Source organism: Chroicocephalus ridibundus, chromosome 5 (assembly GCF_963924245.1).
Source record: "Chroicocephalus ridibundus chromosome 5, bChrRid1.1, whole genome shotgun sequence".
Taxonomy (NCBI): Eukaryota; Metazoa; Chordata; class Aves; order Charadriiformes; family Laridae; genus Chroicocephalus; species Chroicocephalus ridibundus.
In genome coordinates this window covers 53,551,419-53,575,472 of record NC_086288.1, presented here as the reverse complement: position 1 = coordinate 53,575,472, position 24,054 = coordinate 53,551,419, and the positions used below count along the sequence as shown (strand labels likewise).

Sequence of the window (24,054 nt, the reverse complement as noted above, 5' to 3'; positions counted from 1 at the left end):
GCAGTCAATCTCCAGACCAAGCATGCTTTCCGTCATCTTTCTATAAGTGGTTTTAGACATCAAATTCATATAAATGTCTTTCAAACTGTCTCCAATCTATCTGTGAACAAAAGTTCATTGAATGTGTTATTTGTTATGTTGTCTTTGAACGATTCAGGGTGTCAGTGAAGCAAGTTATTTTTCATATGTTCATCTCCTTTTCATAGCAAAATGCGTAGACATCGCCTTAAGTTCTTGTACTGATGTTGCCTATACTCAAACGATGTATCCTAATTTTCTGGATCAGAAGTCTCGAGAGGTGATTGAGTACAGCTCCGAGTACATTCTCATCAGCGTGCTGCACAACTTGCTCCAGGGAGAATGCAATCCGGACCTGAGGCTCCTGGGCTGCTCGGTGCTGGCCCCGCAGTGCGAAAAGGACAAAGTTATAAAGCCCTGCAGGCATGTCTGTGAAAACCTGAAAAAAAATTGCCTCCCTGCCTTTGATGCAATAGACATGGCTTGGCCCTACTTCTTAGACTGCGACCGCTTTTTCGCTGGGGAAGAAGAGGGATGTTTTGACCCGCTGGCAAAGCTGCGAGGTAAGGAAGGAAGCTCTGCTGACACATCTTACTCGTCTAGATGGGAAGGTCTCATCTCGCTCAGCTTGACGTGTCTATGGCACAAAACCTCTCCGCTTGTCATCTCAGCTTGTCATCTTCATAGACACCTGTAAGGTGTGATTCATTTTGTTCCACCTATTTTAAACACTTAATTAAACCGTGCACAAGAGGCATCTCTTTCTCTCCCCTATATACAAAGAGCATGAAGACAGGCGGCTCAGAGCTAGATGTTTGGACTGCTAATGTGCGTTTAGATAAGTCCTGCCCTGTGTGATAGCTGTCTGTATATTTGAAATATTTTATTTAAAAACTGAAACTTTAATGCACTCATAAATTCAGGATTGCTTGACAAGCTTAACAGCTCATTAAAATAATCTCATTAGTGATTGTCACGGATTTTTTTGGATGAAGAAGATCCAGATAGCTGAAGACAGCTGAATCTCATAAAAAAGTAGTTTGATCCACCAGATTCAAAGGGGAAAATCTGTACATTTTGTGAATAAAATGTGCTAAGCATGCCAAAGGCCAAATTATAACTGGAGGTTGCACAAAATATTTGTCAGTGTGCATATGCATTAGGATGGTTTTGCAGACAAAATATGCCATAATAACTAGTGTAGGATATACTACATAGATTTGAGATTTTGATTGTGGCTGTATTTTCTATAATTTTATTTTACTGAATAAGATATTTTGTGGAAAAGTACAGGCATTCATACAGTCCTCTGAGCACCGTGGTTTAAACACTGTGCTGTAATTCTTCTTTGCAGGAGAAGTAGACATTGAGGAAGATTTGCCTTCAGACTTGCCAGCAACTTTTATTCAGTTCAAACACCATTCATATTCCCAAATGGTGAGCACGTTGAAGAAGACTGCCTCTAAATGCTCCCATATTGCAACAACGTACAGCATAGGTCGCAGCTTTGAAGGGAAGGATCTTTTTGTGATTGAGTTTTCAACCAAGCCTGGACACCATGAACTGCGTGAGTGATATCAGTGTTGATCAGGTTCCTTGAGGGAATTCTGGATTGTCCAAATGAAAACAGGTCCTTTTAACAGGTTAAACTGTAAAAAGCATTGATTCAAAAACATTTGTCCTCCTTTTCGTTCCTGAATTACAGCAATAGCCGAGGATTCACTGTAGCAATTTCCTAATTTTATGACCTCAGTTTATGACCATAGTTGACATTCCTTGTTCCTAGATGTATGCCCATGTACTTGGCTGCAGTGATATGGCTATTATTTATTTGTGCCCAGCGTACGAAGAAGTTGGAATAGTTTTCTGTTACTGACCTGCCCTCTCCATCATCTACCACTTCCTTAGTCTCATTTTATTTACCACTGTACCATTAAACCCTACGCGCTTCCTACAAGTAATGCCTGTCCCTAGTCTAAACATCGTTCTTCACATCCTAAAATACATACAACTTGTGGGAAGGCCTCGGATGCAGAAGGACATTGCCATCGAAAAAGGGCAATGCAGCACAGAAAACAATCCTCCTGAACAGAGGTTCAGGTCAGTACAGGATCTATCATTGTAACGGGTGAATGATACCAGGAATTTGTGTTATCATAGCACCTGAATACCTTCAGGATATGAGTCCTCACAACTTTTCTGCAAAGAGGAGCTAGTGCTGGTCTCTATTTTGTAGATCCATCACTGAGACAGCAAGGGCCAGATTTTTAAATGTTCTAAATTCTTCAAAATGCAGATAATTTTCTTGGGGAGTATTAGGTATCATTTTCCAGTTACCAGCTCCCAGCTCAAACATAATACCTGACTAGATCTGGTGGACTTCTATGGCTGTTGCTGCATACCAAGAGCCTCAGGTTGCCACTCATCCGACTAGCTCCAGCATCAAAGCAGCCTCAGCAGTGTAGCAGAACTGAACTACATCTGACTTAATACTTTATTGGGATTATCATCTCAGGTCAAGCTACTGTGTCTTCTGTGGGTTATGCTACAGAGGAGGCAGAGAAGACTGGTGTGAACTTTATTTACTCTCAGCCGTGCTGCCTTCATGGTGTAGAGAGATTTTGAGGTGCCTTTAAACTTGATCAAGATCCTGGTAGGCATCTTTAATAGAGCAAGGACCTACTTTACTATTTCCTGGTCTATCATCCTTTCTCTCTTGTGTAAAGAAAAGGAGTTGCAGGTGTCTTTTTAAGCTGATACTCCATTTGCCAGGAAAACACAAAGCCTGTGAATCAGGCTTTTAAATTATAACTGTGATATGCCATGATAAAAGATGGTAGTTTAACAGGTTACTTAGCATTTCCTGCTAAAACTGTTGCTTCATGCTGCGCAGGACAGCATAAAGGAGAGTGGAAATAGCTCTAGAGCTGGAGATTTTGCCAGCCTGAGCCAGCTGGCATAATAGCGCTGTAGCAGCCCTCCTCCAGTGCATAGTGCTCGAGGCTGACCAGGATCAAAGATGAAGATGAAGGGATAGACAGGAAAGGGTGTTTCCAACGTGCATCTATTTTCTACTTTCCATTAGTCTCTAAGGAAGGATGGAAGTTGAGAGAATAACCGCAGGGAATCATGAGGTTGTACGTTTCTAATAGTCTTATTCCAAGGCTATTTATCCTAAAAGCCACTTTTTATGCACGACCTGATTTCTGTTCCAAATACAAGGGTAATATATTACACATCTGCAGGCTGTTTCTAGGATCTGTGACAATAGATGGCATTGAAGCCACCCAAGGTAAGTAAGAGTGCCAGGGGTGTATTTTGTTCCTTTCCCACCATGGCTTGACATTTCTTTTTGCAGCATTCTTTGTTGACAATTAATGATGAGTCCAGCAAAAGCTTAGAGCAATGATTGCCTCTTATGGTTTGGGAGCCTGAAAGTATGGACTCCCTTTACTTCACACTATTTAAATTGCTGCTGGACTGACTTGTAATGGAGGGAAATTCACCTGGAACTGGTGTGCTATTTACAGGAATGTGTGCATTAAATGAGTGTAAATAAAACTTTCTGACTCATCAGTAAGCTATTTGGGTTACTATGCTTTTGGAAGCCCTCTAGGTATAATCAAATTAAAGCATCATTACTTCATATTTCACAGTCAAGCCAGAATTTAAGTACATTGGCAATATGCATGGAAACGAAGTTGTGGGGAAAGAACTGCTCATATACCTCGCACAATATCTGTGCTCGGAGTATCTCCTTGGGAACCCTCGCGTCCAGACCTTGATTAATAACACCAGAATTCATCTCCTACCTTCACTCAACCCTGATGGGTATGAACTGGCAGCAGAAGAGGTAAAAGACTTTTTATAAGGGAAAGTTCAAGGCTTCATGTTTCTAAAATTCCCCATGGGAAAGCACAAACTGGGAGGGGAGTGTCACATATGGGAGGGAGTGTTAATAACTGGCAGCCAGAATCCCAGGCTGGTTTGGTGGTAGATTGCTTTCCAAGGATGATGTAAACAGAGCTAAGAGGAAACCAGAGCCGTGTTTGTCATTTTTGCTGCCTGCATGCGATGACGCGGGAATGACTGTGTTACTTTTTCACACATTTAGCACTCTCTGCTATCAGTTCTAGAACAAAATGCCCACTGACTCACTGTAATGACTGTCAAATTATTTTATAAGGAAATGTGGTTTAATACTGTGTAATAGAGGTTCTTCCTCTTTTAGAAGAGCAGGTATAATAAAATGTGAATATTTTCTGTATTGTCATGCTTTCATAATGGGTGGCAATTTTCAGAGATCAGCTGGTGCCTGAGGGGACCTGTGAAAGCAAAACTTCTGTTATATGTTACCTGATATTCTTCTTTTCACCTCACTTTTATCGCTAGCGCCATTAGCGTGAAAATTAAACCTTTCCTCTTCTGCGTCGCTCGTGTGGTGAGCTCAGTCTGTGGTATGAGTCTGGGGTTATTGCATTCTGCCTCCTCCCGTCTTGGAGCAGCAGCTGTACTTTCTTTTTCTCCTTCTCTAACCCACTCTGCATGCTGCTCTGTGCCGAGTAAGAAGCTGCTGTGTTCCTCTCATGAGTCACATCACTGGTGAGTGAAATGCTTCCTGCATGCTAGTGAGTGCGTTAGTGTTTATGGGCATAAAAAATTATTAATAAGTGTGGTTTTTTTAACAGTATAGACCTTTTCAGTTTACTTCTTTTAAAACTTGCCCTTGATTAAAATGGCATTTCAAACAATTTCTACAAAGTGATATTTTCATACAGGGAATTATTCTGAGGTTGGCTTCTATGTTACAAATTAGGGAGCTGGTTACAATGGATGGGTCATTGGACGACAGACAGCTCAGAACTTGGACCTGAACAGAAATTTCCCTGATTTGACGTCTGAGGCTTACAGAAGAGCTGGGATTCGTGGGGCCCGCCTTGACCACATCCCCATTCCACAATCCTACTGGTGGGGTAAGGTATGAATTACAGATTTTATAAATTACATACACTAAAGAGCAACTCAGGAATTAAGAAACTGAGATTGTTTGGTTTGAGGTCATTTTCTGATAATTAGATTTTGTAAGTAGAACTAAACTGGACAGGCTCAGAATTGGCATGAAAAATCATGTTATAGGTCTAGCCAAAGAAGCAGGTGTCACAAATCATTGGGAAAATGTGTGGATAATGTGGATTTTGCTATTTTAGATTAAGAATAATGACTGTTAGAAGTGGGTCACAAGTGTGTAATGATTCACCATTAGTTATTTAAACTGTGGTAACACATTAAAGGCTTTATGGATTTGGCTGTCATTGCACTAAGCTCTGCACATATTTGATGCAATAGTGGTTTCTGCCTTGGAAAACATACAAAGGCTTCATGTGAAGTTGTGTGACATCAGCTCCCACAAAATGATGTTTATAAAAGACTGTAACCAGCTGGAGCAATGGAAACAGCCGGTCAAGCGGCAGTGGTGCCGGAAGGGAGAGGGGAGCAAGATGGAGGCAGCAAGTGCAGGGCTTTGCACTCATCGTCACTAAGCTTCATGTTATGTGATGTCCAGGAATGCAAAGCTCAGTCCTACCTGTGTCACTGGCAGCCCAATAGCCCCCAGCACTAGCAACTCACAATGGAACTTAGGTCCCCTTGAAAGAAAAAACACAGGAAGCCAAATCAGTGGTTCAGATATTGGGAGCTCTGCTTTTCTTCCGCGTTTAGAATCATAGAATGTGTTGGGTTGGAAGGGACATTTAAAGGTCATCTAGTCCAACCCCCCTGCAGTAAGCAGGGACATCTTTAACTAGATCAGGTTGCTCAGAGTCTCATCAAGCCTGGCCTTGAATGTCTTCAGGGATGGGGCCTCCACCACCTCTCTGGGCAACCTGTTCCAGTGTTTCACCACTCTCATTGTAAAGAACTTCTTCCTAATGTCTAATCTAAACCTACCCTGCTCTAGTTGAAAACCATTGCCCCTCATCCTGTCACTACATGCCCTTGCAAATAGCCCCTCCCCAGCTTTCTTGTAGGCCCCCTTCAGGTCATTTTGTTCTAATTCAGTTCTCATCGCTAGCACAAAGCCTCAGACAGATGGGGAACAGGGCTGTTTCAGTAGCTGGTGTATTAGCAGAAGATTTGAGAGACCGTACTTCAGTTTCCTACTCTGCTGCAGGTGATCTCATATGAGGCCAGGTCGAAATCCCCAAGGCATCTCTGATGCTGGCCCAGTGTTTTGGTACCCCTTTTCACAGTAGTGAAATTTGGATAAAAGCACTTCCTATGGAGACGCGAGGCTGTGAGAAGCTCAGTAACACACACTGTATTGCACCATTGATTTTCACCATAACTAAGCTCAAGAAGTTTATTCTATTGCATGCATGTAATCATACAGATCCCAGCTTGCGTCACTGGATTTCTACATAAATATAAGGTCACAAACTTAATAGTTTCCAACTATTGACTGAATAATGACAGATAACAGTGAGCTGGTAAATGCAAGTAGAGTATAGAGCCTCAGATGGGAAAGAAGGGTTGAGAGCATGTGGAGCAGAGCCTGAGATCAAAGGAAAACAGCTAAAAAAAAGGGGATATGGGGAGAAAAGTCTAGAGAGCTAATGGTTTTGATTCACCCCACTTGTGTATAGTAGTTTTCATAGCTGTACATCCAAGAACCATGTGTAGACATCAAACTGAAAGTTTTCTTCCACAAACGAACGGTGTATGAATGAATATGAAGAATCTCGGGAGCAGGATTAGGCCCAGCTTTGCAGATACCTGGTGTGAAACCACATTGTTTGAGAGGGGACCTGAGCGCTGCAGGTGTGAGCTCCGAGCTGGCTGCGCTACAGAGTCTTACCTGGTCTCCCAGTGGGTTTGCTTTCCCACTTAGGACTGAGGCTTGGAGCCATCCCTGTTCTCCTTTTAGGTAACCCTCTTCCTCATCCTCTAAAGCCAGGACCTGGGCTGGGGATGCCTGTGTTTCACAGCAATTCTCTGAAGATGGCTCACTTCAGTTCAGTATCTGTCATCCTATTCCCATAGGGCAAAACAAGATTATTTGGTTAGTCAGGAACCTGCCAGCATAACTTAATGTTTACTCAGAAGAACATGTTAAATCAAAAAAATATAATAAAACAACATTCATTACAAATATATATATATATATGTTTCTGCCTTACTGGAAGTCACTGGGCTATTTCAGACCCTCTTGCAGAGCCCATTGCTCTTGGTCACAGCTTCTCACTGGGTTCCTGATTTGAAAGCAAGTGTTGTCTTGCTCCCAAACTTGTTGAGGTTGGCCATTCCATGCAATTGCAGGTCTGATACTTGCCAGGCTTTTTGACCCACATCAATGTATGTGCTTTCCTGGGGGAGATGCTTACAGGGCGATGTTCCCTGTCTTAGGAACATGAACTTGCAGACACTTTTCTCAGTTCTTGCCAAGGTTGTGTTGCTCAGCCACCAAGGACTACCACCAGCCTGTCCACAAAGATATGGCTGATGAGTCAAATTGAGTCAAATCGCTTACCAGAATCCTTTCTTTGCATGGCCCTTTGCAGAATCAGTACTGAGGGTGCCAGTCTCCTGGGAGCTCTTTCATGGGCTGTATTGTCCCCTGGGCTGTATTGTCCCCTGGGCTATATGCAGACAGGCTACAAGAGTGCCTGGCACACCTAAAAGAAGTCATTGAAAATGCCTTTGGTTTTCTGTGGAGGTATTCAGGAAAGCTGCTTTTGCCCTTTCAGGTCGGACATAGTGGCTGCACAGCAGAGTTTAAGGTATGAAGGAAAGGATGGAGATCTCCCTTCAGCCGTGTGCTCACTCTGTCTCTGCATCTAGAAGTGCAGGGTTGAAGGACCAAGCACCACTGAGGAAGGACAAACATGGCTTTGACCCCTCTTTGTGCTAGTGCCCAACACAAGCTGTGACCTTGTCTCACACTGTGCATCCCAGAGGCCCTATAAATCTCTGGATTTTCTGGCTCTAACCTCCCCGCATGCTCCCCGAGTCCTGCTTCTGCCCTGGTCTTTGGATGGTTGGTGGTAGGCAGCCACTTGCAGAAGTCATTTTTACAACCATGTATTTAGCTTTCTTAGATGCTGTGTAACATCGTAGGAGTTTATAGAGGGCTGGATGGAGACAGCCTAACATTTTTTGCACAGTTACCCCCACTGCTGTGCCCAGCTCTGCCCCAGCTGCAGCATGCTGGTCACCCTTGGGTGTCTGTCACCACAGACAAGGGACCAGGAAGCCTTGGCACACAACCACCCTCTGTCTGAGCTCTGCCTCAGTGGGTGCAGACACACGGTTATAAATGCATCCCTCCTTCTGCAAACTTTTCTTGTTTTTGAAGAAGAAATTGAAATAAGGTGGTGGTGGTCCAATGATTCATTCCTCAGAGCACCTCAGGGAACCTCTAGATGCTCTCCTGACCCCAAAGTGGCTCCTGACCTAAACAACATCCAGAGCATCTCCAAATCCGTGTGCTTTGCAGAAGAAATGAGGGAACTAATTTGCCTGTGACCTGGATGGCACCACAAAATCTTGACGACTGCAGTTTCACATGGTTCAGAAACCTGGCAGTAAGCGGTCTTGCAGCCTCGCATCCCTCTCCTCCACTGGTGGTATCACAGGACAGCCAAATCAGCTCTCCCATAATAAGCTTCAGTTTTGTCAGGCCGGTGAACCCGTGGCTCGTACAGTAGTCGGCCTTGTCCATGTGAAAGCATTAGATTGAATGTTTCAACACCAGCCCCTCAGCTTTCATTTACTTAATAGTGTTTATTACCTGCCCTATTAAAGTAATTATCTGAGTATTGCAGGGCATTGTATAAAGATCAGAAAATGGAAAGTGAGCTCCCGGCTGATCCCATAAACTCAGGAGAGCTCCTGCCTCCCCGTAACCCTTGCTGTACAGCGCGTTTTGTTCCCAGCTATTATGAATTATTGCAATAAGTGGTCTGAGGGCTCAGACTGAGAGACTTCAGGCTTCATCTGAAATGAAGTCAGTTAAATTGGCTTGGTTCAAACAGAATTTGGAAGTCTGTGCCAGCAGAGGCTGGCATAGTCTTTAGGAAAATGGGTCTGGTTGCTTCTAAAAGGAAAAAAAGAAATCTTTGAAAGCCATGGAGACAGTGACTAATTGCAGTATAATTGACAGAAATGAGATTCAAGTTTTAAAAGGGTAGTGGCCGTTCCCTGTACTCATGCAGAAATAATTTAGCTGTTTTCTAATTGCACCCCAAATTGTTCTTGTGAGATAGATGTTTTAAAATTTATTTCCTCTGACTGAAAAGTAAGAGCCCTGGTGAAAAAAAAAAAAAATCAAAACCCACATTAAAGGAAAAGTCTATGAATAGTCAAAGGCCAGAGTGATTCAGATAGCATCTGATATCATCCGGTGGAGCTGAACCAGGATGTGCACATTTCAAAGCCTTAATCACTGTATGTGATGTCACTGAAATGCTATTAGGATAAAAATAGTGACATTGAAACTCCTGATTTTCCACAACATTCGCTTCAATAAGACGTTGGCTCTGTGACACAGCAGTGTCTCATGGCTTATGCAGGTATCTAGTGAGCAAGTTGGTTAATCAGGGAGACTGAATTTAGGAGTTCTCTAAGTAAAACTGTGCATTTCATCCTTGACCACTGAATTACAGAAGCAACTTAAATATCTTCTTACCGAGGCCCGAGACTGCTGTTTGAAAGCAGGGCTGATTCTGATGTCTCTCTGGCTGGGCAGCGGGAGCTGGGGCAGCTGCAGGCCAGGCAGGGAGCTGCTGAGATTTTTGGGGCAGCATCCTCCTGGGAAGTGCTGGTGCTGCGGGGCTTGGAGGGCACAGGCTTGGTGCCAGCTCCTCAGCCACCCCGTGAGCCCCCAAGCAGGGATCCATGGTGCGGGCAATGCCGCTCGCAGCCTCTTACAAGCCACCTGGGGTCTTCTGCTCTTCAGAAGGGCTTAAAGGATGAACAAAGTACTTTCAGGGTTCAGGTGACAGTGGCTGGTTTAGTCCCAAATTCCCGTGGGATAATTCTCATTATCAGACAATCCCAGGGCACTGTACAAAGACCAGAAAAGCAAATACTTTGACCGCTGCCAGTAGTGTTCTTTGGACACTGACAGATTCCTTGTCATGAAGCCTGGTGAGCTGTTTTCTTCTCCCACCTCTGTGTTGTGTGAGTGGGTGTGTGAGACTGCAAAAAGTGCAGAGCATTTTTCCTTTCCTTTTGGAGTGTCCTTTATTTGCATTTAAAAAAAATAAAATGTTTTTCAGGTCATGCCTTTCCTGGAAACTCTGTGTCTGATCTTCCCAATCATGCAAAAAAACCTTGGTTAGGTTTCTGGCATGCAAAGCGCATTCTGGGTGCTCCTGAGTTGATCAGACTTCACCTGTTCCATCTCATCTTGCATTTAAGTTTCGCCTTTATAATACAGAGGTTGAAAGGGTTGCGACATAGAGATTCAGAGGCTACCACTAGGTTGATAGATAAAATGGACCTGGCGTGGCACAATCTGACTTGTGTCCATATGCTAACCACAGACTTCTGATTTAATAATTCACCTTACAGCAGTGGGAACCCTCAGGTTCCAATTTCTTCCCAAGTACAAGGTACAGTCTTTTCAAATAGCATATCTGCAGTGGCTGGAGGCACTAGCTCACCTCAATGACTACGGAATGGCATTTTAAGGAAAGCTGAAAACTAGGATGACTCAGCTAATAACTATGGCATCTGAAGGGAGGTAGCCTCCTGCCTAGGTCAGGAATGGGCAGGGTGATCTCTTCTTAAATCATGCCAGGTAAAACTGTATTTAGACATGGCTTTTTCCTGAGACCCTTTGCTTTCTACCTCATTGCTGGAAGCTGTAATACATCCATGGTGCACCTCTGCCTTACAGTGCTTTTCTCTGCTCCCCACCTAAGTTTGTGCTACCGACTGCATCCCCAAAGCTGTGATTTACCAATAGCAGATCCAAATAAGACAGGAATTACTGTTATTGCAACCCTAATGTATAGGTCTGTAGGTTGGTTGGTTGGTTTATTCCTTTGTTTGTTTTGTGTTTTTTTCCTGCACATTGCTAACTTGATTCACTGTTCCTAGTCATTAGCCACTCTGGGATCCTGGCTGGCTGATTTTCTGACGCCTGATGGAATTAAAGAAAAGGGCGATATGGAGTGTTAGCAGCCCTGTATAGAAGTCCATCAAAAGAGATCTTGCTTATTTTTTTAAAACCTGCATATCTGCCCTTGTGCAAAGCAGAGTCTGGCTTAGCAGCCTCTGCCCTCACCCAATTTTCCCCTTCACAAGCTGCAAAGGAAAGAACCTCACCTCCTCCAAGGTCACCGGCGTGAGCCTGGGCGTGTGTCTGGGCTTGCAGAGACCGGCCACCAGATGACACTGTTATCCCTAAGAATTAACTAACAGCAGGAACAGGTCCGTGGAGTTACTCCTCAGAAAAAGGGGATGAAGGAGCCTCCAGCATGCCGGGGGGAGCATCTTTGGGAGTCCGGTGCCCACTCCCTTGGCAGCTGTCACTGAGCATGGGCTGTCAGAAAGACGAGTTTTGTGACTTGTCTGCTGCAGTTCACTGCAGGTAAGCTGCGGATATTGCTGTGCTTTCTGTACGTTAGTTTTCATTTATTTGCAGACGAACCTGGACCAAAGGATAGCAAATAGGACAATGCATTTCCAGCAAGTGCTGAGAGTTACAAATTGGTCCCCGTGTTCCAGTTTATTCATCCAAATTCAATCCTGCTAATTCAGAAATGCAATTACATAAGAAGTTTGGTTTGCAAGTAGTGGTACAATGCCACAATTTTTCAAGCCAAAAATGCTGCCATCATCATTTTGAACCACTGAAAATATCACTGTAACAAAAAGTTATTTTTCTGTCAAAGTTTATCTTTCTTTTTTCAGTTTTCCACAGTGAACAGTGTGCCTCGTCTGTTCCCTGGAGCAAATTGATGCTCTTCCCCCATTAACCTTTGGGATGGAAGAGCCCAAGAGCCTCATGTTTCTCCTGTCTGACACACTCCCTTCTCTGCTGGGCTTCATCCTGCTCAGGACCAAATCTCTTCAGAGCTACATGACTATTCACAGCTCTTTTTTGTTGTTGTTTTTCTCCTGGATTTCAGGTGGCCCCTGAGACAAAAGCAGTCATGAAGTGGTTGAGGTCAATCCCGTTCGTGCTCTCTGCCAGCCTCCATGGGGGTGAGCTGGTTGTGACCTATCCTTACGACTATTCGAGGCATCCTATGGAAGAAAAAATGTTCTCCCCTACACCTGATGAGAAGGTAATACTGGTTTTGCAGGGTGAGCATATCAATATAGTTTCCAGGTATGGAACTATGAAGGCTTTCTTTTAACAAGTATCAAACTTTGGTTTATTTAGCTTGTGTGCATGTATATATGTGCATGTATATATATGCATGTGTAAATGAAATATATAATAAATCATGTTTATATATAATGCATGTATACATACATATAATATGATTTATACACTTATTTAATGTGCTTTAAAATACAGGATCATTTACACACTGTCAGCTTGATCTGTAAAGATTTACCCATGTTTTGTTAGGCCAAACATGCTTTCACAAGGCACAGGTTAGGAAAAGCCAGGCTTTTACTATTTAAAGGGTGAAGGCTATGGTATTTTTATGATTGATTTCCCAAAAAAAAGCCTGACCTGAGCATTATTTTCTCTTGAAATCTGTAGGAAAACAAAAGGCTGGCTGCCATATGGTGGCAGCCTTGTAACATTTATTCCAGGTCAGATGAACAGGAATGGTTTTCCCTCTCTGTCCCTGGAAAGTTCCCCATCTGGGACTCACTGTAAATCTTCTGTGAAATTTTTTGCCATCTTTCCTATTTCCCTTTGGTTTCCTCAATCTAGTATTCATTGCCGACATGCCCACTAGGAGAACAGCTATTTTTTCAGCCTTTCAGCGTATGTTAAAAATGTCCCTGGTCTCTTAAGAAAAAGCGGTTCTTTATATAACGAACAGCTTGAAAATAGTCAGAAGTTGATCTTTGACTTGAAGCATCCGTTATCTTTGAGAATATATCTCTGCGCTGACTTCTTCTAAAGTGACAGTTCTCAACAGCACCTGTCAAATATTTAAATATTTATAACTATTAAACATTTTCTATATCAATCCATTTTTTCTGAGCTGTACCATACCTACTGACTACACGTGTGCGATGATGATTTGGCATTAAAATAGATCAGGCACTGCACAGTAAAAAGCCCACGTAAGAAATGTCTGGTGGGTAGTAATGAAACCTACAGAAGCTCTTGGTGAGGATTAGAGGAAATCATAAATCTGTGCACTTATATCTTATCGCCTGGGCCAGGGCTAGCCTGATTTACATGTAGGTGGTGGAGGAATGGTGGAGAATATGGCCAAGTGTGCCTTATCAAGCAGTTCACCTGTGGGCTGGAAGGACAGCAGTCCCTCCATCATCTCCACTCGGGGACAGCACGTGAGTTTTGAGTGAAATGATGCAGTCACACGTACAAAGTACTCCATTCCGATGCAGTTCACAGCTGGGCAAGCCCTACTGGCATCCCTGATTTGCGACAGTGTTCGACAGAGGACCTCACACCAGTGGCTTCTGCATAGTCAACAGCTGCAAAGCCTGGGAAGATAGCTACAGACTTGGAAGTTTCAAACATACAAGGGAGGGCTGGGGATGTCCTCAATTAATATCAATTTTTCAAATGAATCAGCACAGCAACCTTAACAACACTACCAGTATCACTTTAAATTTTGCCCAGAAAGTTATAAAACCTGTACCTGTGAAGTGACCTGCATTTAAGTAATGTCATCTGCAGCTGCTGCTGCTGGGGAATCTGCATCCTGAAATATAGCAGCTTGTTTTAGCTGCCATACATTAGCCATAACCCTTGTTCTGACCTGTCAAGTTTGCCATGGAAGGGGAAACAAGGCAAGTTTGCACCCTTGGTGCAAGCCCAGGGTGAAATGCTGCAGTGCAGATGATGGCCAGAGATTAAAAAGTCAAATTCTGCGAAGTATATTCAAACCAGGTTGCCCTGACCAGGTTGCCTGGGTGCTACCACCTCCCTGTGTCCCTCATGTTTTTTGTGTGGTAGCCCAAGGATCCTGCTGGCACCTGCTCTGAGACACAGCGGATTTCAAACCTCTTTATCCTGCATCACAGCCTGGGCTGGTACCTGCTGAGACCATGTCCTTACACTCACATTCTTGCATCTGTTTCAGCCCACCTAATCCAGAACTTTTCCATTTTTTTGGCTTTTGGGGTGATGGATGTTTTTTGCAGGCTCCTGTTGCTTTGTGTTGCACAAGAAGTAGCACTGATGCCTGTGCTCACTGGAGCAGAAAGGTGCACACCAAGTCAAATTCACTCCCTTGGGTGAATGGAAACACTCCCTTCCCTCCCGAAAAACCCAACCTGTGACAGTCAGTGGGGTACAAGTGCTGGCCAAGGTAACAGCACTGACCTCGTTTCACCAAATGAAGCATGACACTTCCGAAGTCACAAGGGTTCCTCTGTGTTTTTTCCCTTTTTGTTCCACCTGCATTACACTTAAATGTCTAAGTTTTTTTTGAGGTCCATGACTAGTCACACATTATCTGCTATGTGATAAAAAATGTATTGCTATCCGAGCACATTTTAATGTTTTTTATTAAAAAGGTTTAACTTTTTTTTTTTTTAAATCAAATTCACTTGATTTTGGATTTCTCACATTCTCTTCTCACTACCACCCATATTCATTCACGTGCACTAGTGGCCAGGCAAAAGCCTTATGCTTCTTGATGAGAAACAAGAGAAGAAAGTCTTGGTCACGGGAAATAAAACATCTGCAGATGTCTTTGGGCAAGGCGAGGAACATAGTCAGAAGTCACATAGGCACCTTGTAAATTATTAGCAAATATCTTTCATAGAAGGTTCAGAACTGGGACCCAAATTTCTGTAGAAATTAAAGACTATTGACAGTGCATTTCTTTCCAGCAGAACTTTGAAGGAGACTTAACTGTCCGTGCTGAGCAATACTTAGACATATAGAAACTCAAGGGAGATGCAAAAGCATTTTATATTAAGTCAGGATTTTCAGTACCTGCTTATTGGAAGTATTTTGGTAATTTGTCTTTACACTTAGATAACACTCTCTTTCCACCTTTACATGGTCAGCTACCTGATCCCATAATTGGCTCAGCTTTGTGATTATTAGAAACATTTGTAAATATTAGATCAAAGTTGTGTGCTTGGTCATTTTGGTCTTTATCCTTGGTGACAACATCAAGGACGAAGTTTTAGGATCACTTCTAAAAACGGGATTTTAGCCACGCAACTTCTTGCACGTGTTGTCTTAAGTAATATGCAACGAAATTCAAGAGTAGGATCAAGTAGCATCTGATAATTGCTGACATTTCAAGGTTGAAATCTGAAACTATAGCTGTTCTAGATAAGGATCAAATAAACAAAAGGGAGAGGGGGTATTTCTGTACAAAGTTGGAATAAACATTGGAGAAAAATGGCAGCAACCCGATTCAAAGAAGTGATTTCTGCAGATCACTGCTTTTTCTTCTGTCTTCACTACATCTACCTGTCACTTTTCCTTTCTGAGTGGTGACTCTTCTGCTCTTCATCAGTATCAACACTCTTAGGAAATCAGTGGTGACATCCACCATCACCACATCCTATCCTTCACTTTTTAGGAATGGTTTCTGCCCCATAAAGAAGCAACTGTCATTGAGATCAAATTGGCAGGTTGTCCTGTGTGAGTGATGAGTGCAAAGCAAATCGACACTGTCTATTTTAAACTGCAGCAGCCAATGCAAAGATCTGGTTGGGCTGAGGCTGCTGTAGGTATTTTTGAAAGGGTAAAAATAGCATAAGCTAAAACACAATGGGGAGAGCTAATTTCAGCTTTCAAACCTGGGACTTGAAGTACAACCAAACAAGCCCTCTGCTTCTGCCCCAGATGATAGGTTGAAGCCAAGTATCACAAAATCCACTGATATTTAATGTTATCTCTGGCTAAATATATTGGATTGAAGAGAAGGGCCTTGGAGAAGAAGACAAGTGAAAACTTCCTGGCAGAATATCCTTGCACGGAGGTGCATCCTCCATCAGCCTCGAGGATTCAAGAGGGGTCATTGTCTGGGCTCACAACACCACTAGCTACTAGCAGCAATGACAGTGTTTACAGTTTGTAAAAGCAAATGTATTTCAAACTCTTTCATTACAGATGTTTAAAATGCTGGCTAAAGCCTATGCAGATGCACATCCAGTCATCTCGGACCGATCTGAACTTCGATGCGGTGGAAATTTTGTAAAACGCGGAGGTATTATAAATGGTGCTGAGTGGTACAGCTTCACTGGAGGTAAAACCACTTTACCATCATATCAAGTGAGGTAAAACCTCTATATGACCTTTATGAGACACAAGGGTTTGAAAGAAACATTTTTATTCGTTTCAGTTTGCGTTAGGTCAGACCCCTGCAAAAAGTAACTTGTGAGGGATTTAAGTAACAAAATGCATGTTGGTAAAATTTATATTCGGATGCCATGGGACACATTCAGCCCTGATATGACCTGAGAAAAGTTAACAAGTTGTACAAGGGTCAAATTTGTTATTGCACATAAAATCCTTCTAGTTTTAAAATCTGAAATGTAGAACTAAATGCTTAATGCTATGCTCTCATTCCTTAGTGCATGAGTTTGAGTCCATCCCGCAGACTATGCAAGTGCAGTTCAAACAAACTCTTTTTCAGGGAAAACTACAACAGAGACAAACATCCCATTCATTTGTGCTTAGGTTGCTAATTTGATTTCCCCGATCATAGTATTTAGTTTTCTTCAGGATTCCTGAAATACTGGCGTGGATGAAATATCAGTGTTCATAAAATTTTCATCAGTGCTTTAGTTGTGTGATCAAACAGGACTCAGCTGGATCCCCAAATAATTATGTTGAAACTAGGCATCTAGAAAGCTCTGGGGCATGAGTGAGAATTAGGTTTGAGTATCTTTGGCTCACATTCTTCTGAAAATTATATCCAATGTCTTTTGTACAGAAACAGTTTTGAACATACTAATGGCAAAAGGTCATTTCTTTGCTGGTGACCCTTGGCAATCACCTCTGATACAGCCGATTATCCAATTACCATGATTAACCAATCCTTATCTCTCTATCGCTGCTTCTTGGTCAGGTGAACAATAATTTTAAATGATGCTTTTTTGCCTGAAAGAAGTGTCATTGTCATTAGTTAATTCGTAGTTGGAACGAGTTGTAGAATTCTGAATTTGTTGAATACTTTTTATGTATTGGCCGTGCACGCTCTTTACAATATGTTAATCCATCCCCACAGGGACTGCATTCAGCTGACTGCAACAGCAAAGCTCCAGTTAAGGTTTAAATGGCTTGTTCATGATCTCTTCTTTTTAAACCTATAGGTATGGCAGATTTTAATTATCTTCATACAAATTGCTTTGAAGTTACTGTGGAGGTAGGATGCGAAAAGTTTCCTTTGGAGGAAGAACTGTTTACAATCTGGCATGAAAACAGAGACGCCCTTCTGAATTACATGGAAATGGTACAGCTCTGCTTTTACAGATCTTTGTGTGCTTACAGTGTTTTTTCTTCATTCTTTGTCAATATTAATTTCTTTACTGTTTCCCCAGTTAGTTGTCGAGATGGCACCAAATCAACCATCAAACTCCACAAGGGGCCTCGATGCCTCAGTTTGTCCAGCAGGACACACACATAATATTTTGCCTGTATTGCAGGAAGGATGTAGATTGAGGACTGTAAAGGCCTTGAAAACAGTGAAAAAGGGAATTGTTTGTAAATAATTTGTGCAACATTATAAATCAACAGCCCAAAATTTAATGCTGGAGAAAAGCTGCATATTCAGAAAAAAATTGAATCATAGACTCATAGAATCATTTAGGTTGGAAAAGACTTTTGAGATCAGCCTTTCTCTTGAAGAATAGACCAACAAGCTCTGCTTTCCAGAGAGTTTCTTGGAACTTCTTCCTTTCCATATTCCATTTTTGTGGCACAAACCCTACAGCAGCAGAAGATTTAGATTCAGCTGAAATGGGGACATTCTAAGTATCTTGCTAGAAATGCTGTTTCCTCACTTTTCAGCTTGATTTGATGGTCAAAGTAGTTAAAAAACATCTGAAGCCTGATCTTCTAAAGGAACAACTGTAGGTCTGTGAGCATTAAAACATGCCATTTAAAAGTCATTTTTAATAATAAGTTTAAGCTCAGAAAAACAAATACCTCCCTGACAATAAGTAAGTGAACACAGAAGCAGAAGTTGCTCATCTTTCACTCAGCCATTAGTAGATTAGCTTTCTGTCATGCCTTATTTTGATAGATTACGCAGTAATTTAAAATTGTTAGGAGTGTTTTTATGGCCTTTCTAAGCAACCTCTTGCTACTTGTGGTAAGTATTATCATTCAATAAAGTCTACAGTACAGACCACCAAACTCATTTCATTTTACAGCTGTCTGATGAAAATGAGTTTTAGTGAATCCAAATGGAGCTGGGTTAAATCCATATATATTGCAGTTGAAGTCTTCAAGATGTAAAGATTTTTATAGTGTGAGATACTGTAGAAGTCTATGTTGGAAAAGCTTTTTGAGTAAATGCAGGACAGTAAGCAAAACAACTTTGTAGATAAGGATGACTGAATTACTCCCGATAAGGATTAAGTCTGCCATAACCAATTCAAACTTTTCTTATTCTGATATATACCAGGCTGTTTGGTGTGTGTACAAATCTACTTGGCTTAACACGCAGAAGTAGAATTCATTTTCATAAACGCCAATCTCTTCTCCACATCAGAATTGGTATCAAAACACTCTCCCAAACTTATGTGGCACAGACTTGAGGCAAAAACAAAACCAGTATATTTACTATAGCAAAACAAATCAACAAGGTTAAAGACATTTCAATTTTGACATTTCTATCCCGTCATGTTGTAATTGCAAAATTATTACTGAAGTTGGATGAGGTCATATGGCTTTGAGTATGTCTACATTGTAAATTAAATTTGGGTCTGAAATGACTCTTCTGACCAGATTTACCCACTATCCATATGATAAATCCTCAAGTCCATGCTGAAAAGCAAATTGCAGTGCTTCATCATAATAGTTTTTAAGGGACAGTTTTCAAGTCCTTATACTGAGTCGTCCCTAAACCCTCCAGTGAATAGCTCCACTCAGTACGGAACAGCTATTTAACAGCAAGAACAGTGACAACCAGTCTCACCTTAAATAAAAAACTGCTGTCGCTAGACTAGACTTTTTTTTTCCAGATTTGTATTAAGAATTATTGTAAAGTTGGATATTTTCATGTTTATTTTTAGCATCTCTATATTCCAACAGAAAAGCAAATGTATTTTTTTCCATTGTTTTGATGCTTTGTACTTTATTTCTATTCTTATTTTGTGACAAAGGATAGTGGGGAGGGGAAAATGAGAGGAAGAGAAAGAAGGGTGGGGGGAAGTGAAGTAAAGAACAGCTCAAGTTGATGATAGGAGTTTAGAGGAAAAATCAAAATGGCATTACTTTTCATTTAAAATGGTCATATAGAATTTCCAATAAAAAATGTTTTCATTTCAGGATGTTGCAAAAAAAGAACCTTAAGAGGTTTAATGTTTAAATACTTGTATTTTTTCCTGTTTTCTTTTACTGAACTTTAAATGTAATGATCTGTTTGTGCACCTCCTTGTATGACAGAATTCACATCGCCCTTTAGTTTGTCACCAAGCACGTTTGCTTCTCATCAGCGCAAGCAGCTGGGTTCTGTGCTTGTGGAGAATGGAAAAGGGATATTACACACACTGCTATCATGACATTCTGACATGCAGTGAAGTGTAGGCAGAAGAGCGATGATGAGTCCCAAGTAGCAAAAGAATTCCCTCACCTATTCCTGTTCCCTGATATTAAATAAGAATATTAAAAAATTGATAATTATATTTAATATCATATACCGATTAATGTGCATCAGTGTATTTGAGAATTATTAAGAAATAATGTGTTAAAGATTGTACATTAAATAATACTAATATAGAAGTATCTATCATTTTATTCATATGCTTCTGCTCTACTTTAAATTAGTAATAGTGTGTCTATCACAGAACAGTTGTTCAGTTGTGGTTCATTATCTCTAAGCAGCTTTGGACCCTTTTAGATGCAGTGAAAGAAAATGAAAACTATATATTTCAACTAATACTAAAGACCTGGTTTATTGGTATAACCTGCATGAATTGATTCTACTGCCAGGATGGCAGTATATTTTTTGGTAGGTGGTACTGTCTGAAAGCTAATAATTGTGCTTGATTCTGATTTATTTCACACATCTTTTAGTGCTGCACTTTGAATAGATTAAAGGGCCATTTCTTTGTGCTAAATTAACTTCACTTTTAAGACCAGTGATGCCTTCTCATTGTGTATAGAGCATCAAATTGTATTGTAAAGCCTTAACTTTTCATTTCTTTTTAGTTCCGGATCTAGGGCAGACATTCAGAAACAGTCTTTAAATACTGTGGTCAGATCATAAGGTGCCGGTGATCTGTGCAGAGAAGGGACGCTCAATGCAGAGCCACATACTTAGCCCAAAAAAGCTCTTGTTCAGTTATCCTTTTCCCTCTGTGCTCTTGGAGCTCCCAAAACAGAGGATGTGATTTGAAGGGGCATCAGCGCCCAAGAGCGTCTATAATGGGTTGAACCTCTAGAAAGTTGTTTCCTCTTTACAGGGGTTTCCTTGTAGAAGATGAGGAGGTGGTACGGTAATACATGACTCCCATCTAACTTTGCTTTGCTTTGCCAGGTTCATCGGGGGATAAAAGGAATCGTGTCTGATAAGTTTGGCAACCCAATAAAAAATGCACGTATTTCAGTCAGGGGCATCCAGCATGATGTCACCACAGGTAATATTTTTAGTTTGAGCTTTTTCCTGGGGCAGGGTGAAAGCACTGAGAGCTTAACCTGCAAAAGTCTTGTCGTATTTGATAGAAATGGCACCTCAGTGGAGAACTGAAGGCTCAGCTGTGGGTTTGTTTCTAGAATAACAGGAGAGAAGACATGTCTGTTGAGTCTGTCGTGTTTCTGGGATGACGCAGTCCTTGCTGCTAAAAAAACTTCCACCTGGAACTGTCTACTGTCCATCAAAGCCAATGTGTCTTTGATGAGATTCAGAAATCCATCTTTGTGTTTCATGTTTTGGGGGAATATGGCAATAGCCTGGCTCAGGGGCTGTAACTCAGCACGTGGAGGCTTGGAGCCCTGGTAGAATAAGTTAGTTGAAATATTGTGAGTGTGAGATGTAGACATTAGAGTAGGATCCACACTGACTTTAACAGCTGGAATAACTGCAGTGACTGAAGGGTGGGCAACATTTCTTGTTCATTTAGAAAAGCATAAATATATGCAATTTTTGGACAATAGTTATATCAAATGCAAAAAAAACCCTGGAATGCTGAATTATGTTCACTTTATACCTGTCTCCAGCTGGTAAACATGCATCGAGGCATATGCAACTGTTAATTTTCACAGTCATAAAGTTCTGAGCTTTTAGGCTCTCACTGAGATCAATGCTCTCATTTTATTATTGATTTCAGTGAGAACAGGGCAGGCCAGAGGAGTGCAAAATAGAAGGCATGAATGGTAACATTTTGCTCTAATGATAGTTGTTGAATCAATTCAGAAAGCCAGAATGGTTTATAATGCAGTGGATGCTTTCCAGCTTCAAAAAAACTAACATTAGAGGGGATACAATAGTGGAGATGATGCAGATTCTTGAGGCTGGTGGGAGACTCTGGCATGAATTAGGGTCTTTTTCAAACTTCTTCCCAGACAATGGCTTTCCATTGGCAGTGGACCTTTAAAGAATTAAGAATTAAATAAAAAATGTGTTTACATTGAAGGAAAAAGGAGTATTTGTTCTTGAGTTAGGTGGGGTTAAGAATGTCATATGATTAAAATGTCTTTTAATTTCAGTGTTAAAAAAGACTGAGAAATTCCCAGAGAAAATAGCATTAATGCAATATTTACTGAGTTGAGAAACTTACCATTCAAAATAAAGGGAATATAAAATGAAAAATAAATATTCTGTTTTAAAACTCCCTGCTTTTGCCTGCAGGCTCTAACCTTCAGCTGGAGGAAATTTACACCCATTTTACACTAATGGCAATTTATACCAGCTGCAGCTCTGACTCCATAGTCTTACGTGCTATAATGTCTGCGAAGTAGTTCAATGTAATATAATAAAAGCAGGGATTTCTTAGCTCCTTAAACATGGAATATATATATGTGTGTATATCTATCTATCTATCTATCTATCTATCTATCTATCTATCTATCTATCTATCTATCTATCTATCTATATCAGCCTGGATTCTGCTTTCACTTTCTTAAGTTTCACATAGTTTTAAATTCATTTGATTTCTTTGGAGTTATTCCTTGTACCCCCGGGAAAGCATCATGAAGAAAAGCTTCCCTTCCCTGGGATACAAGCACAGCAGTTACTGACATTTTGTAGGTGAATTTTACTCCATTAGCTCCTAAAGGTCAGATTTTGGAGGAGTCTCTTTTTGTCATTCAAGAGTTTGCATGTGAAGCTTTTTCAAAATCTGAATCAAAATCTGAGCTCCTTTCAAAACCTGCTCCCTAAGTGCTTGTGCTGTCTGTGTGTGCACGTGTATATGAGTACATTAACTATAAAGGATGCAAGAGTATATCTAAGCTCAGTTTTGTTGTGCCTTTACCTTTCCTAAGCTGCTGATGGAGACTACTGGCGACTCTTGCCTCCGGGGACATACATAATCAGCGCCCAAGCGGTGGGATACAGCCGGGTGATGAAGAGGGTCACCCTTCCTGCCAAGATGAAACAGGCTGGGCGAGTTGACTTTGTATTGCGACCGGTTGAGGCTTGGCCCAACAAGCTCCTCCGCCGGTCTATGGAAGACATGTACGACCCATATGACCCGCTGGAACTTTTTGACCCTCACGCCCAACACGGGCAGCCCGAGGCTCGAGGAGGGTCACCGCCGAGCAGGGAGAAGCCCTGGTGGTGGTCTTACTTCAGCTCTCTAGACCTGCACAAACCCCTGTGGCTGCTCAAGCAGCGCTGAAGGGTGTCATGGTGCTCTGCTCACCTGGCTCTGCTGCCCTTCCACCCGACTCCAGACGCCCTCGCTGCTCTTGGCGATATTTAAATCTGTTTCATTTGAAATGTTAATTCAGGCGCGCTTACTTCTTTTGTTTTCTCTTCACACACAACTGAGTATGTCCAAGTGGTTTTATATAATAAAAACAATGGTGCACACCCATTCAAAGGCCAGGTTTTATGTAGTTTTTTTCTTGCTAATGCTCTGTACTTCTGCCCATGTAGTTAATCATCACATTCATTATTTATTAGGTTCTAAGTACCTGCAGGAAAATATTCCTGATCCTTTAATGCATTTTTGTACATGTCTTAACACATTAATGACTATACACCGAAAAAAACTTTCATAAACATTCAGAAAACTATTTTCTTTCCCCTTTTTACATTATTTTAGCACATTAAGTTCAGTTCATTAAGTCTCCTAACACAGCTCACAAAGATTTTTTAAAATCCATTATGTGATACAAGCATTGACTTCAGACAGAAAAATAAAATCATTAGGAATTTGGAAATAAATCTGCATCTGAATAAGTTGGAAGAGCTGCTCATAAGCATCACACAGCCTCACTCTTTTGAAATCTCTTGCACCGTGAGTAGGCCCATCAAATCAAGAAAAATGTTTGGAAAGTAAACTCTGTTGCAACGAGTCATAATATCCAATCTTTACAATTACTGCTGGAAGCACACACATCCTATGATGTAGAAAAATACATGAGATAATTCCTGCAGAATTTAGGTTAAAATGTGACATATTACACTAAGGTTTTAACATCATGCACTCTTTTGAGTCCATGTGGTTGTTAACGGAATTTGTAGACATGAAGAAAATAATGAACTTTTTTCCAAGATAGTTGGGTAAAGC

General features: G+C 41.3%; 1 protein-coding gene across 1 annotated transcript in view; it reads left to right on the top strand.

The window, feature by feature from the left end:
• CPZ (carboxypeptidase Z) overlaps positions 1-23,317 on the top strand; it is a 36,736-nt gene extending 13,419 nt beyond the window's left edge. The window contains exons 3-11 of the mRNA XM_063336043.1: positions 207-581; positions 1,373-1,585; positions 3,675-3,871; positions 4,835-4,996; positions 12,153-12,311; positions 16,259-16,394; positions 17,464-17,603; positions 20,856-20,955; positions 22,802-23,317. Of these exons, the coding sequence (XP_063192113.1) occupies positions 207-581; positions 1,373-1,585; positions 3,675-3,871; positions 4,835-4,996; positions 12,153-12,311; positions 16,259-16,394; positions 17,464-17,603; positions 20,856-20,955; positions 22,802-23,157 (1,838 nt within the window). The 3' untranslated portion in view covers positions 23,158-23,317. The remainder of the gene's footprint in view (positions 1-206; positions 582-1,372; positions 1,586-3,674; positions 3,872-4,834; positions 4,997-12,152; positions 12,312-16,258; positions 16,395-17,463; positions 17,604-20,855; positions 20,956-22,801) is intronic.
• Positions 23,318-24,054: the final 737 nt, after the last annotated feature.